The 15,300-nt window shown below is 48.1% G+C and overlaps 1 protein-coding gene across 1 annotated transcript in view; it reads left to right on the top strand.

Moving 5' to 3' along the window:
• The first annotated feature begins 10,689 nt into the window (after positions 1 to 10,689).
• ST8SIA2 (ST8 alpha-N-acetyl-neuraminide alpha-2,8-sialyltransferase 2) overlaps positions 10,690 to 15,300 on the top strand; it is a 33,508-nt gene continuing 28,897 nt past the window's right edge. Inside the window, exon 1 of the mRNA XM_075045057.1 lies at positions 10,690 to 10,907. Coding sequence (XP_074901158.1) covers positions 10,810 to 10,907 — 98 coding nt within the window. The 5' untranslated portion in view covers positions 10,690 to 10,809. The remainder of the gene's footprint in view (positions 10,908 to 15,300) is intronic.

Below are 15,300 nucleotides of genomic sequence, written 5' to 3'. Positions count from 1 at the left end.
ATGTGGGGGAATATTTACATACTACGCCCGATCCAGCATCCATGCAAAGGCATCTCTTGATCGTGGGCTTTGGATCGGCATCTTTGTGGTACATAATTTCAGGGGACTCTCTCCAAACAAACTCCAGCTGATTGCACACAAGAGAGTTCAAGGCAGCATGATTGACTGTACCTGCCCCCTACTAGCTCTGTGATCAAATCACATTTGCCTAGTTTATGTTTCTCCCCTTTCTCTGCATGAAAGTGTCAAGCAAACAAAGGAGAGAGAAGTAATGGAGAAAAAAAGCAAAGCCATGTGAGTACAAAGTGCTTCCCAAAGACACAAAATAAGCAGCTGGAAAAAAATGGGAACAATATTGCCTTTAATCTCTAAAATAACCAGGTTCAGTCATCTTAGATGTTACTAGTAACATCTGTTGCTTAAAAAAAAATACAAAAATCAACCTGTAGCTGAGCCATGAAGTTCACAGTGTCACTGTAATGTTGGCTTCAAACCCAAAAAAAAATCTTTGAAAGTGAGAAGAATTCAAGACATTCTTATTAAAGTGAGAAGTAACTATTCTGGCACTATTGAAGTGAAGGATAAAGTCACTGAAGGGATTGATGATTAATTTCTGTTTTATTTGCTCACTGAAGTAACTGTGTGAGAAACTTGGAAAATACATGAAGAGACAAGTGGGCAGGTTCAGTGACCAGCTACACGAGGCTTTGACCTAAGCAACTTTCCCCAGATAAAGGAGTTGCTGCTACATGGGGTGGGAAAAGAAGTCCAAGAGTGCTACTATTGTGCCACTGATATCTCAGTACAACACAGTGAGAGTCATCTGACATGAATCAAAACAGTTTGGGTGCAAAGCAGAGTTAGCACGGACCAATATCTTTTGTAAGGATGCAGAATCATCTCCCATTCCAGGTGCTGTTGCAGGTTCAGGGGTTCATTCATCTACAGTGAGAGCAAACCACGCTCTGCTAGAGCAAGGATATATGAAAAAAGTGTCAGGGAAATGAAGCTAGAGCAGCGAGGCAGAGCGAGCTGTTTGCATCCTTCAAAGGAAAGCAAAGGAGTGCCTGTGAAGATGAACCTTAATTTAAACCACGGGGAAGGAGAGTGCTAATGCAACACCCATCTCATGCGTCTTTTCCAATAAGGGCTATAATACAACAAAAGCAGCTGAAGAGGTTTTTCTCACAGAATTTTCTAATTAAATTTGTAAAGCCAAGAAGGCAAAACTCTTCTGGAGACCTTTCATGTTCTTAGTTTGCTGAATCCAAACATTTATGTGCATCTTCCATAACCACTGTCGTTTAAATAGATAGCACTTCTCAAGTCGAAAGGGTGGGTGTGATGTAGTGTTATGGAGGTTACTAGTACATACCAGAAGCCTCAAGAACTCTTCAGCATTTCTATCCAGGATGTGCTAAGATGGCAATACTTGCATGGTGAATGTGTTTTTACTGTGTGTTTTTATGATGTTTTCATTATGTGCTTTTATTATGTGGTTATAAGCTGCTAGAATAGAAACAGGGGCGATAAAGCTTGATTGATTATTATATTCCCATATATAAATGGAGATTATTTTTTTCCACTAGGAATCTATGAACAACAGACAAGTTTGATTGGGATGCAAGTCCAAGCATTAAGTCCAATCCTGGAGTAATTAAATCCAACTCCTCAAGTCAATGCTGATGCTTCTGGGTGATCTTCAAGCCATCAGACCCTCAGCTTTGCACAGCTGGAGAGGCAGCTGGGAGACTTGGTGCCCTGTGTCCCCACAGATCTCCAGGAGCTTCAGGCCACCAGAGTTACCTCCTTCTGAAACCCCCAGAGCTGAAGCAGAAGCTAAATTCAGAAACAAAATGGGATGGCCCAGGCTCTTGTTTACGATCTTGTTTCTGATAAGGTCTAATTTAGACAACAGAGTCAAGAGCTCTACAATGAGACTGTGTCCTCATTTAGGGCTTAATGTTTTGTGATGTGAAAGGTCTGACGAGTGCTACTGAATACCCCGTGTTCCCCCTTGCTCTCCCCTCATGAGGCACGGTGCAGCCTCCTGCTCTGTTGCTGCAGGTGCCACTGCTGACTGCACCATCCTGGTGAAATCCAGGGTTTGCTCCAGTCCAAAGCGAAGGTGAACCACTTTAGTAACATCTATTTATGGTGGCCAACGTAATGGGCTCGTCATTAGGAGCTGCAGGGACTCAGCACCTTGCAGAATCAGGCCTTTCAGCGAGTTCAGAGTTAATCTTTGTGCCACTCCCTCATGCAATACTGTACTTTATAAAACATTGCCATCTGCCAATGCAAGTATTCATCAGGCCGGTGAACATTGCGACTGGTTTCATCTGACACAGATTCTGCCTTTTTTTGTGCTATATCGGAGGCCTATTCTCTGCAATGCTCCTTTCATTGTTCACCTACCCTGGAGACAGCAGCTCGCTGTGAAATATATCTCCCATCTCGATGCGAACAGAGCCTTTTCTCTTACAGACCTGAGATGGCTATCAGTATCCAAAATTCCCTGCAGAGGCCCTTGAACAAGCTGGCTGGACCAGGAGGAAAGTGCGATGAGGTGTGCTCTGGGAGAGGCAACACCCTGGCTTTGAAGAAAGCAAACCCAAGAATCTTCCTGTAATTTACTTATAGAAAGAAGCAAGGGAAATCTTTCTTGGTCCTCTAAATAAAACTCTCTCATTCCCTGAGTCTAATTGTTCAATAACCTCACACAGAGTGGAAGCATTTCCCTGTCCTCTGTAGATTTTGTGCCTTGTATTGTTGCTTGCTAAATATATGCAGGCATACACTTACTGCAGCATGCAGGCTCGTGATCTTTGCATGGCTTCTTCCCCTCTAGGAATGCCATAAATAAATCACTAGGTCAGGAAGGCTGTACATGCCTGTGGTCTCTCTCCCCCACACTGGCCCTTTTTTTCTCTCCTTACTCCCTCTGCATTTGTACAGAGCACTTAAACCTGCCAGGAGTATTACGTGCCGTCTTCCCCTTCTGCTGGTATCTCCCTGTGCTAGGTGCAATCCAGCAGCAGATCAATCATTCATATTCCTCGCCACAGCGGACTCTAATGATCTAAGATCAGAGCAAAAATCACATCTAGGTACAAGCTGCACTAAAGTTTTCTTTCCTGAGGAACGTGCTCGCTGGACTGACAAGTCAGGTTTCCAGAGAGGTTAGTTTTCAAGCGTGTGGTGCTGCACAACCAGGGTTGTGTATTCAACAACTTTAATTTAGGATCCAGAAGGGGAGTATGATACTGAAAATATCCTGCCCCAGCTGCTCCTACTGTGATTGGGGTATTTGCAATACGCTAAGATGTTTTTGGATCAAATGTAGGTGATTTTTCCTTGGTGTTGACCACCAAGAGGCAAGGTCTTAGGTGAGCTCTAGGCGAAGAAGTTCTGTTCTTGCTCCTGCAGGAGGAGTTAACCTGGGGGCCATGCTCTCCCTGCGGCTTCTGGCTAGAGCTCTTTGGGGGGAATCCTGCTGCCCTACTTTACTTTTTCAAAATTCCCTTTGTTCTGAAGCCTAGGCAATTCACTCAGCAGCTCTGCCCACCACAAAGGACACAAAGAATGAGAAATATTAGTATAAAAGAGGGGGAAAAAAAGCATTTATTATTGGTAGGGGGCAAAACCACAGTTGCTGTAGACAGAAATCACGTGCCTTTCTAGAGCTGAAATGAGGTTTTGCATTAAAGGCCTTTTGCACAGCAGTTTTCTAGCTGTTAGCAAGAGGTGGAGAGAAGAAAAAGTTACATACTTTACATCGCCCCTTAAGATTTTGTCATTTTTGCTAAATGGAGCACATTGTTGAATCTCATGTTTGCCTTGCAGAAAAGTTCTCATTTGCAAAGGACCATGTGTGCACGTGATTTTTTTTTTCTTTTTTTGATTGTTTTAATTGCTGTTGTAATCTGCACAGTTTGCAAAGATTTAGATCAAAATTTTCCCAAGGACCATAAGAAGGTGTGGAAAAAGCAAGACAGCCTTCTTGTAGGTTTTCTCAGGTGTGCTCATCACTAAGGTGATAGATTTTTGAGTGGTTAGCAGCACTGTATTGGATGGCCTCAAAGAAGGGTTATAAAGATTTCCTCCTCTTTATCTATTCCTGTGTCATCTCCTCGAGTCCTCTTTTTAACTCTGACTTCTCACAGGCAGGAACAATCTGAAATCTCAAGTTAATCTTGCAAGAAACCCCCTCCCATACTTCATGGTGCCCATACACAGCTTGTTTCTTCATCCTGCATGTAGGATTGTTTATCCAAACTAGGTAGATTTACCTCCTTGACACAGTTGTGGAGAGTAATTGGGTTTCTGTCAAGTATAGGACAAGATTAATCAAACCTGCCAACTTGAAACAGGCCAAAACTAGAGTCAAATATGACCTGCGCTTTAAGGGCCATGAAATGCAGACAGAAATACCGTGATGAAGGTGTACTGCAGAAACAAACCTAAAAGAAATGCCACAACTTAGCAGCTTTGAACTGAGATAAGAGACAAAATTCAAAACCCGACAAGGTCTCAATTTAGCGTCTGAAACCTATATCTGTTATCAGACACTTAAAATCTACCATTATAAGTGAGAAAATCTTATTAGTTTAGAATTATCTTGGGGGGATGCGTTGTTAAATTCAAATCACTGCTCGTTGTATGCAGAAAATAGGCATGCTTCATACGCACCAAGCACACATGTGCGTATTCTGAGTCACTGAAAATATGCCCTTGCTGGGTTAATTATTTTTCTGTGGGGTGGGAAGAACAAGGGCCAAGCTTGTGGGTTAGGGTAGAGGCAGGGAACAGGGCAGGCATCTGTTTCAGGACTATCAGCAAAGGGCTGCTTTGTTCCTCTGATGACAGTACAAGACAAATGCTGCAGGTGCAGGTTTGCAGGCAAGGCTAGGACAGCTCGGATCAGCCTGGAGTGCCAACACTGGGGTGGGACTGACCTTCGGGCACTCACTCCTCCCGGCTGAGGAGTTTTGCACAAGTCGATGGAAACGCAGCGATCATCCGCGCTTTTCAAAGTTGAAGCATCTTCCAGCCTTTTCTTCTCCTGCCTTCTGCCTTGAGCACTGCGGTGGCCTTCAGCATATCAAGGATGAGCAAAACTTACCCAGGTTTGAGACACCCTCCCCAAAAAAGGGTGTCCCCCCAGTATGTGTATGTATATATATATATATATGCGCACACACAGCACTGCCACCCAGTGGCTTGCTAACCACAAAAGGAATGGGGTGGTGCAAACTTGTTTTAGGTTGGGTTTTTTCCCCAAATGCCATTAAATGCTATAAAAACTTCATACAAGCACGTACTCAGCTCTGCCTTCCCAACCTGGAGGTGCCCAGCTTGGCACGCACAGAGGGCTAGGCTGTAAAAGCGTGCCAGCTGTGCAGCTGCAATTGGAAATATCAATACCTTAGCATCGGATTCAGATAACAGGCAATATGCAATTGTCACACATATTCTACCTTTTCCCTTTTTTCTACCTTTTCCCTTTTGTGTGCATGTGTGGTTAATTGTGAGGGGGAGGACGGCAGACCTTATCTCTTGCGACTAGTGGTGGCAAAACTGCAAAATTGTTTTCATTACCAGGTGGAAGGCTTTTCACATGCAAATTATCAATATCGTTGTGAATGTGTCATTTTTATTAATCCAAACCAGCTTACCTGACCAAAAAGAAAGATAGATCATTCTTCTTTTATATCAAACATTTTGCTCTGACAATGACAGGTAGTATTTGATGAAATGTTGCATGGATCACTCCATTTTTGCAGTTTACTGCAGGAGAGAAAGAAATAGAAAGGACTAATGGATGGGGTTGGATTTGTGGATTTTGGGTGGGGTTTGGTTTGGCGTTTTTTTGCTTTTGCTCTTTTTCTCTTTAGGACACTTCTCCTAAATGCCAGTCAAATGATGCCAGTTTGCGTAAGCGTTTTAACTTCTCTTCTTCAACATCAAAGAAACTGATCTGATTTTATAGATGTGAGTATTTTTGTCTCTCTATTGTGTGCACTTCCCCTTCAGACACCGGGAAAATAAGGTCACATTCCCTACTGAGTCCATCCTTTTCTATTGATTTTACTTTCTTAAAATCCTAATAGAGCTTGAAATTAATAGAGTTTAATTTTCTTCTCCCTTTCTTGTGAACCACCAAAGCTTTCTTGTTGCTGCTATACTACTCTGGGTATAAAGAAAATGATAGACTTGGAGTCCTCCTTCCAATGGCAAAAATCCCTGAAAAGAGAAAATCAGGAGGGTTTTGGCTCTTTCTCCAAGGAACTAAACGCTCTCCCTTTCAGCCTAAGAGATAGGGAGCAGGGATGCTTCTTCACTCAGTTCAATAGGGGACAGACCACAGAAAGTTATGGACCCCTCTTATGTGGCTAAATTCAAATTCACTGATGCTAGGACATGTCTAAATGCCTCTGCTAGGGCTGCATCTCAGTGCTGCCTGCTTCTCAAAAAAGAACCACATTCCTATCCCCCCTGCCTATGACAAACAACTTGTCCAGCATTTGGGATTCCTTTAGTAAGACCCACAACTCCTCCGGGAGGCAGGTGAATGCACTTTAGTAATGGACCTAGCTGCTTTGGGATCCAGCTGGAAAACATTCACCCAAGGGTACATAAAGCCAGGTGAGGACACTGACAGCTCTGGAAGCTGCTTGGTTATTACCAGTGTTTCTCCATCCATGAGCAAAGAGGCTGGAGTGGTACTCTCCAATCCGTTGCTCTGCACGGAGACCAGCAAGAGCATTCAGGAGAAGATGGAGGGCAGAAAACCTACTGAATCAGCGTCCTTCCTTCCTGTTAATGAACTTACTGGGGAGGAAAAGGCACTCCATGCCCCTCAGGAGTCGCCTGACTTTTGCAGGAGGGACTGAGGGTTTCATTGGAGAGAGCACCTAGAGGCAGGTTCGTTGCCAATAATGAGGCAATGAAACATCGTGACCCCGGTTAATACAGGCTCCCATTTGTCATGCCCGTTCATCACATCAGAGTACTGTTTAGCTGTATAAAATGGGCTGTAAACTTTGTTCATTTTGGCTGACAGATATGATAAAGGTTATGTGTGTTTTACAGCATTACAAATTTGATGGAGGAAGGTCCCCTGAGACCTCTCGCTGCACCAGGTCTTATCATTCATCATAGCATGGCAAAGACCTCACGGGTCATCCTCTCTGTCCCTCCTTCGCTTGCTCAGGAGCCACTACCTTTCTCAATGATGCTTCTCACATAGATTAAAAGCATTTTAAATATGTATTATTTTTGCACTCTCTGTGTATCTGTGCCTTTCATACCCGCATCTTAAATTCATCGCCTCTCTGCCAGTTGTTTGTAAATGTCCCTAGGTGTTTAACTCTTTTTCTCTGAATCCTCTGAGCTATTGTTGGTAGATATGGCTATTACATATTCCTGATATTTCTCAAAGGTCAAAAGAAAATGTAAAAATGCCATTTCTTTTCTCTTCTCCCTTCAAAGCAGCAAAATGCAATATTGTTCTGGTGCAGTTACTTTTGCCGATATGCTAAGAATTATTTTTTTTTTTAAGTACACCTTATTGTATTTACTGCAAATGTTCTGGATACAGAATTATTTCCTCAAATTATTAGGAACTAGAAGATATAATAGCCTTTCATTCTGTTTCAGAATGTATTACTCTACCACAACAGTCTATTTGCGACAGTTTGCTCTCATCTTCCTGCAACCCATCTTACAAATGAGACATAAAATTGAGGCTCTGGACTCTGACGGACCCAATCCTGCAACATTTATGCACCTGTTTAAGCTGAATCATGTGAGGATTCATAGTAAATGGAATGTGCAGAATGACTAACACTTGAGGAACTACAGCAATCACTCCAGAGCGGTTTGCAGTGCTTCAGGATAATGAGCAATGCATGAAACTAGGGTGCATTATCTCCTCCCCCCCCAAATCTGGCCAGGATGCTGTAAAGGATGGACTTGGAGCAAGTGCAGAGTAAAATGTCCTCTCCTGCACTCAGTATGTATTATATTCAAGTCTTCCTATCACTGTGGAAAGACTCCTGATCATGCAGAATTTAGCCCTCAGCAATGCAACAAGATCTCTAGGTTTTCATTGCAGAGTCGCACTTGCTGATGTTATACAACCTCATTAATTGATTACAAAATAATTCAGCAAGCTGCACTGTTCCTGTGTCTTCTATATAGCTTGCTGCCTCCTCATTCAAAACTGGCTGTACTTCAAGGTCCCGGTCCCCCTGTTTGAAGCCTGATCAACTGAAGAATGACCTTTCTCTCCGACCTACATCTTTCAGAGGAATAAAGCAACAGATGACACCAAGTACAGGATTCACAGAGCTCTTTGTGCAAGCCCCTAGCAGTGGAGCTCCCCAGTGAAGGGCACCAAGCTTAACTCTCAGCTCACCCTGCAAGGAGGGGTTTTCTTCGTTTCAGTTAATAGCAGCATTTCCATCGACTTAAGCAGGAGCAGAGTCAAAGCCCAGCATGTCTTTTAAGACAAGCTACTCCTCAGCAGAAGCAGCATCTCAGCAGATAGGACGTCCCTGCCCCTGCAAGAGTCCTCATCCAGAGAAACCGACTCCCAACACACTGAAGAATCCCCCCACTTACTGCTCAGCCTCCATCGAGATTTCTGTTCTTGCACATTGCCACCATGATTGGCAACTGAAACGGAAAGATCAGACAAAAGAAGCTGAAACACCACCTGGGATGGAGCTGAAAAAGATGCAAGAGCAGATATCTCCATCTGTATTCTCCAGTAAGACGGGAAGCCAGCTGTGGTGTGGTAGTCCCGAACCACAGGGGACTGGTGCTCTGCCCCGCTGCATCTCGGGAAACCCCAATGTCAGTCCCCGCACCAGCAAGGTCACCTCAAAGCCTGTTTCCTCATCCTCAGGCCAGTCACACTGCTGTGAAACTCCAGAATAGGGGGAGTGAAAGGAGTCCAAGAACAATAAAACGGAAGGAAAATGAGGCTTTTCTCAGATTTATGCAGAAGGTAAATTATGGGGCTACTTACACCACCTAAAATCACTTTCTCCCTAGGGGCCTGAATATGCTCTATTATAAAAGCTGTATACTGGACTGTGAATTTGCCATATATACTACAGTGTAATTGTACCAGACTCACCTATGTTGTATTTTTTACCTATAAATGTAATGGTGATTTGTTTGTCTCCTCTTTCTACAAGAGTTTCAGAATTGCTAGGAAAGCACATTGGCCGTAACGGGCTCCTTCTACCATTTAATCCAGATAAAGAGAAAAATCTTGCACTGAGTATGCCTTCCCATACACAATACCGGTGTTATGCATCCCGGTACGTCTGTACACACTTAGCCCCGTGCAAAGCACCTCGGTGTCTTCCGCAGGAATCACACAACATTGACAGCGTATCACGGCCTGAGCAACGTACTTTTGTATTGATGCAAAAAGCCATGCACAGAAGGGAAAATGGCAGCTTTCCAAGTGGCCCCAGTTAATAGCTCTGTTTTGCTTAACGGTGCCTCCCATTCAGACTAAAGATGCTGTTTTAAATATGTAAGCAATTAGTATCTCTCTCTCTCAACACATCTGTGCTGCTTCTATCTGCTGCATTATAAATCCACTGCATCCCTCTCCAGCTTGGTGGATGCATATATCACCAGATATTCTGATTTTCAGCAACTTTCTGGTCCAAAAGAATTATGCTTGGATTTGGTGATGCTCTGCCAGGCTGGCCTTGTCTCACCCCCCGGGACAGCCAGCCTCGCCTCTCCAGGGCTGGCGCCGGACTAAGAGATAACAGGGATACAGGGAAAGGAGTTCTTGGTCTTTTTTGGGCTGTTCTTTGGTCCAGCCAGTCCCTTTTTCCTTCTTCCCAACTTTCATAGACTTTCATCTCCTTTTCTGGATGGAAACGGCGGCCTTTTCTGTCCATAACAAAACCTAAGGGTACGCCTGTAGCCTGCAGGAGGTTGCTCGCAGGAGCTGCGCGTGTGGCAGAGACCCATCCCAGTGCCCCAGAAGCAGAGCCCCTTGTGCAGTCTCCGCTTAAATAAATTCTGCCCGTTCCAAGCAAGATTCAAAGAGTCGTGGTGGGACTGGTATGACAGTATTTATAGTAATGCAAAAGGCTTATTGATACTAAAATAGGAATTAATAGTAACAGAGATAAGTGTGATCGGTTATTCAGCATCTTGTTTTACCAAGTGTTTTCCATCCCAGAAGATCTGCTTTATCGCACGCACCTTGCGAGAGAGGGAAAGGCACAGTCGCCACCGCAAACAGTAGTTAGCGTTGCCTTATTTTATTACAATTTTTGTCCTTTCGGGGAGGAACCACCCGCCTGCGCGTACTCCTCCCCCCGCGCCAGGACTGACCCCGCCACACCGCGCCGGTGCGCGCAAGGTTGGGGACGTGCCGCGGCCGCGCAGGGGCAGCGACAGCGAAAAGCAAAGCCCGCTCGCAGGGGGCACCTCCGCGGGCGGCGGGTGGTGGGTGTGGGTGGGTGTGCGCGCTCCCCCCGGGACGCGGGGCAGCCGCTGCCGGGACGCCGCGGGCACCCACCGCAAACTTTGGCGGCGGGGGGCGGCGGGGGGCAGGGCCCGCCCCGTGCGCCCCCTCCCCGCGCCGGGCGGGGCGGGACGGGCGCTCCGCGGGCGCCGAGGGGCGGAGCGGCCCCGCCGGGCGGCGGCGGCGGCGGCGGCGGCGGCAGCGCCGAGCCGGGACGCGGCGCGCCGCGCTCCGCACCCCGCGGAGCGGCGCGGCGCGGAGCGGCCCGGCCCGGCCCGGCCCGGCCCAGCCCGGGAGCCATGCCGCTGCCGTGCCGGGGCTGGACGCTGGCGTTGCTCACGCTGCTCGTCGGTTTCCTCATCTTCGCGGATATCTCCGAGATCGAGGAGGAAAGCGGGTAAATACCCCCTTCCCCGGGGCGGAGGGGCGCGGAGGGGCGCGGAGGATAGGGGTGCTGCAGGCGGCGGAGGAAGAGGAGGAGGGGGAGGCGGCGGCGGCGGCGGAGGTGGAGGGGGGGAGCGCCCGGACAGTTTCTTTGTCTCCGGCTCTCCGGGTTTCTTGCCGTGCTGAAGTGGGAAGGGAGCTCGCTCCGCTCCCGCGCAGCGCCGCGGAGCCGGCGGCAGCCCCGGGCGGGACCGCCCCGCCGCCCGGCAGGACGGGGCGCGACGGGGCACGGGGCCGGGGGAGAGCCACGCCGGGCCGGGCAAGGGTGCGGGAGCTAGTACCGCTCCCGTTAGAGGCGCTGGGGTACCGGTCCGGGTAGGGATGCTGCAGCGGGTACCGGTCCCGTTAGAGACGTGGAAGCGCCGGTCCGGGCAGGGGTGCTCTGCCAGGTACAGGTCTGGGTAGGGATGCTGGAGCGGGTACCAGTCTGGTTGAGAGGTGTTGGAGCAGTTAGCGGTCTGGGGAGAGGGCTTTGGGCGCGGGCAGTGCTCGGGTGCCGCTGGACTGGCGGAGCAGGTCCCTCAGCGGGATGCTGGTGCAGGCAGTCTGCTGGCCAGGGACGGTGGGGCAAGTTGCAGCCCAGGGGGGCTTGGGCAGGGGTGCTGGTCCGGATGGGCGTGGCAGAGAGGGGTGACGGGTAAGGGACCGGCCTGCAGGGTGCTGGACCGAGGACCGGTCTGCAGGGTGGGAGAGACGGAGCAGGGACCAGCTGGTGGGGGTGATGGAGCAGGGTGGGAGACTTCAGCCCACTCCTCTGTCCCCACAGGCTGCATCAGGGGCTTCGCGATCACCCTTTCCCGGTCACCTACAAGGGTGGGTGCTTTCCTGCAGGTGCCCGGTATGGCAGGGGCTAAAGCGGCCCCAAAGTCTGGGCAGGGGAGCAACACCCTACCCACCCCATAAACCCCATCTCTGAGGGCTGCTTGGAAACTTAGGGGATGAGAGGAACAAATGCGGAGAGGAGGGTTTGCATTAACTTGAGGAACTCGCTACAGCAGTGAGGGAAAACAAATAATTCTGGTGATGTGGGGTGCGCTCGTAGTGCCCAAATGGCACAAGGTCTTTCTATTTGGGACCGGGTGGCATCGTCCACTGTGTTGCATCAAAACAAACACCTGGCTGAAATTATAAATGAAAGGCGGTGATGTTTGTCATTGTTTCATTGTTACCTTGGATTGGGTGCCACGGGCAAAGAAGTGCTTTAAAGGTCAGTAGCCTTGTCCAGAAACATCCAGCACCGGACTGTAGGTTACCAGGCTAGATGAATTGTTGCTCTGCAATGAGCTGGTACTATCTATATAATAATAAAGGAAATTAAAAGCTTCTGAAGCATGCTCCCCATCGGACAGACTGCTCTGATCCTCTTGCTTTCCTCCCATCTTCTTTTCCGGCTTCTGTTCTTTCTTCTCTCGCCTCGTCTATCTGCTAGATCTGTCCGCTAGAACTTGCTGTGCCCTTATTGTAAATCTATTCTGTTTTGTTACTTACTTGTCCTGGTTTTCACCCTGGTTCATTAGGGATTCCCAGTGTTGTGGGTTTTTTCTCCTCTCTTTTCTGTACATTGTATGGAAATTGGATGTTTGCTGGCTGCTTATCTCCAAGCCCTGGCATCCGAGTTTGTTGCTGTAGTTCCTCCAAGGAAGTACTGCCAAGCAGTGCAGCGGCAGAGACGGCAACAGGGTCAGACGAGTTCTGTAGAAACGGCCAGCAGCTTGTTTCGTACAGCATTTCAGAAATTGTAGTGCAGAAGGTAACTAGCAAAGGAGAGGAGCACCCTACACCCCAGGGAGTGAAGGAGGGGTCCTGCCGCCTGGTGCCCTCTGATATGCATTAATCCCAGACCATTCATAGATAAGTTCCCATATAACCTGTGCTTCTGTTACAGGGATGCACAGAGCAAAGGTGAGACCCTGCTATATTAAGAAGTAATCATGAACTAGGGCAAACTGACCTTTTCTCTTGCTTTGCCCTCTCCCACCCACTTCTGTTCCCCATTGCATCTCCAAAGTCGTTCGGGTTTGATGAGCTGCTTCATCCCAAAGACAGCAAGGGGCCAAGCACTGTTCATCTTACACAGTAAGCTCTTAGCACAGGAGCCTGGCACAAAAAACGCATCATCCCTGTGCTGCTGTGGTACCAGGAATGGTCAACACAGCGCTCTGACCTGACTGAAGTATATTGCTGGGGAGATGTGGAAAAGCTGAGTGCCTGACCTGCAACAGATCAGGGGACGATAAACGGTTTTCAACTTTGAAGGCCGCATGATAGCAGCATCTTTTGCAACAGGCCTTGTAGGTAAAGGGGACTGCATGACAGCAAAGTGCACAACAGTGTAGAGAAAGACACCCTTCCAAAGTTTTCCAGGAGCTCTCTGTGTGTCCAGGAGGGAACAGCTCCTCTCTGTGAGAGGTTTGGGAGATACCGGATATTTGTGCAGCTCTCCCCCAGGTCAGGAATATTTGGCTGATGGATCGTGTGGCTCAGTATCCTCCTCCACACCCCTGTAGACCACCTTCACTTTGGTCAGCGCAGCCCAAGCATTAAGGAAAGCGAAGAGCTGGCCAGGTGTCCCCTGGCAGGTTCAGGGCACTGAGGGGGGCTGGGAAATGCAGGCAGGTGCAACTCTTTTCTTCTTTTTCCTTGGCATCAAAACACTCTCTAATTATTGTGAGGAGCGAACAGCTTGCCCACTTTTACACATACCCTGCCCCCCACCTGTGATTTGGATTGTCTTTAGAAGAATATGCCTCATACGGGTGGGAGCAGGGGGGAACATATTTCTCTCACCTACAAATACTGAGAAATTGCAGAAAGAACGAACAAAATGTTCATTAGGTACAAAGTAAGAATATAATATTACTGGGGAAAGAACAACAACAAAAAAATCATGCTATTTCCCTGGACAATAAGTTGCCAGCATCGCAGATGAAGGTAGGAGCCAAGGGTGGCTGGAGCTCCTCTGCCTGCCAGAGGCTTCTGAGAAAGATGTGTGCTCCTTAAGCAGTCCCACCTTGCCCCTCAGATATTCTTATACCACCTCCTGCAGCCGGGAGATACTGAAACAAAGAGGTGTCAGGGCAAGGATGAAAATTCAGCAGTTTCTTGCTCCCAACGCCGTGTCGCTCTCATTAGCCTGTTCCTCCCACCCTGCAGCCAGCCCCGTGCACGGGTTTTCATCCTGCTACATCCCTGTCATTATATATACATATCACCCATAGACGCATCGCTCGAATTGCATGCTCGGCGGTGCTGCGGGATGTCAGCGGGCAGGCAGACGCGCTCGTCCCACTCGCCTTGGCTCGCTCCTCGCGCTCGCCGGCGTGTGCTGCCGCGGTGAAGTATTGCCATTGCGAACGGTCTTGGCACTTTGTTCCCGAACAACCACCTGGTTCCGGGCTGCTGAACTTTTCCTGCAGCCCAGTGGCGCCTACGTTTCCCTCCATCCCTCTGGCTCTTTGTTTCCCTGGAAGGAAACAAAAGACACATTCACTTGGAGAACGCTAATGCAATCGCAGCCATTTCTTCATCCACCCCAGGATAGGGGAGCGGACCAGACCTCTCGCCATGGAGGAAGACAAAGGACTCGGCATCGGGTGGAATAATTATTGCCGGTGACAAGGAGGAAAATTCTGCTCCTTGCTGGCAGTTTAAAGGGACTCTTTGTTATTATGCATCTGCTGTAGCAATTCTGCAGGGGTCCGGCTGTGTCCTGATTGTCTGTAGAGGGAGCTGGTGACCTGCTGCCACCAGGTGACTTCTCAAATTAGCGTGTGAGCCATCTTAGGGAGCACTTGACACTTGGTAATGGGTTGGTCTTAATATGAGTCAACCTTTTCTCTGCTGGTCCAGACCATATGCCTTTCCATCCTGATTACAAGAGGAATTATATTCTGCTCTTTTTAAGTGATGAATTGGAGTATCTAATATTGCTGGCCTGCCTGGAAGCTTGTCAGTAAATTGCCACTTTTTCCTCATGTGCCCTTTTCTAGTGCTTGCCTTTCAAAGGCTCAGGAATGCCACAACGAGATTTTGTGTCCTTTACGGTGGCTGATGTGCTTGCTCTGAGTGGTCTGTAGCGTGCTGTAGTCGTAACACTTCTTGTCAAGGTTGGTCCATGGAGTATAAATGTCCTGCTTAGGTCGTTCAGGCTGTGATTTACTGCACCTGACCCAGAGTTAGTCTAAGACTTGCTCTCCACCAGAAAGTTTTGTTGAAAAAAGTGCTATATTCTAGCAACATACACTTTTGTGCACACACACAGCAGGTGGACACAAGGCAACAATTATCGGGGTCGGTCTGGAGGAGTAATACCTCTCTGCAGGACAGAAGCCCGCAGATACCCTGTA

Source organism: Buteo buteo, chromosome 13, assembly GCF_964188355.1.
Source record: "Buteo buteo chromosome 13, bButBut1.hap1.1, whole genome shotgun sequence".
Taxonomy (NCBI): Eukaryota; Metazoa; Chordata; class Aves; order Accipitriformes; family Accipitridae; genus Buteo; species Buteo buteo.
The sequence above is the reverse complement of the archived record's forward strand: the minus strand, read 5'-3'. Positions and strand labels throughout refer to the sequence as shown.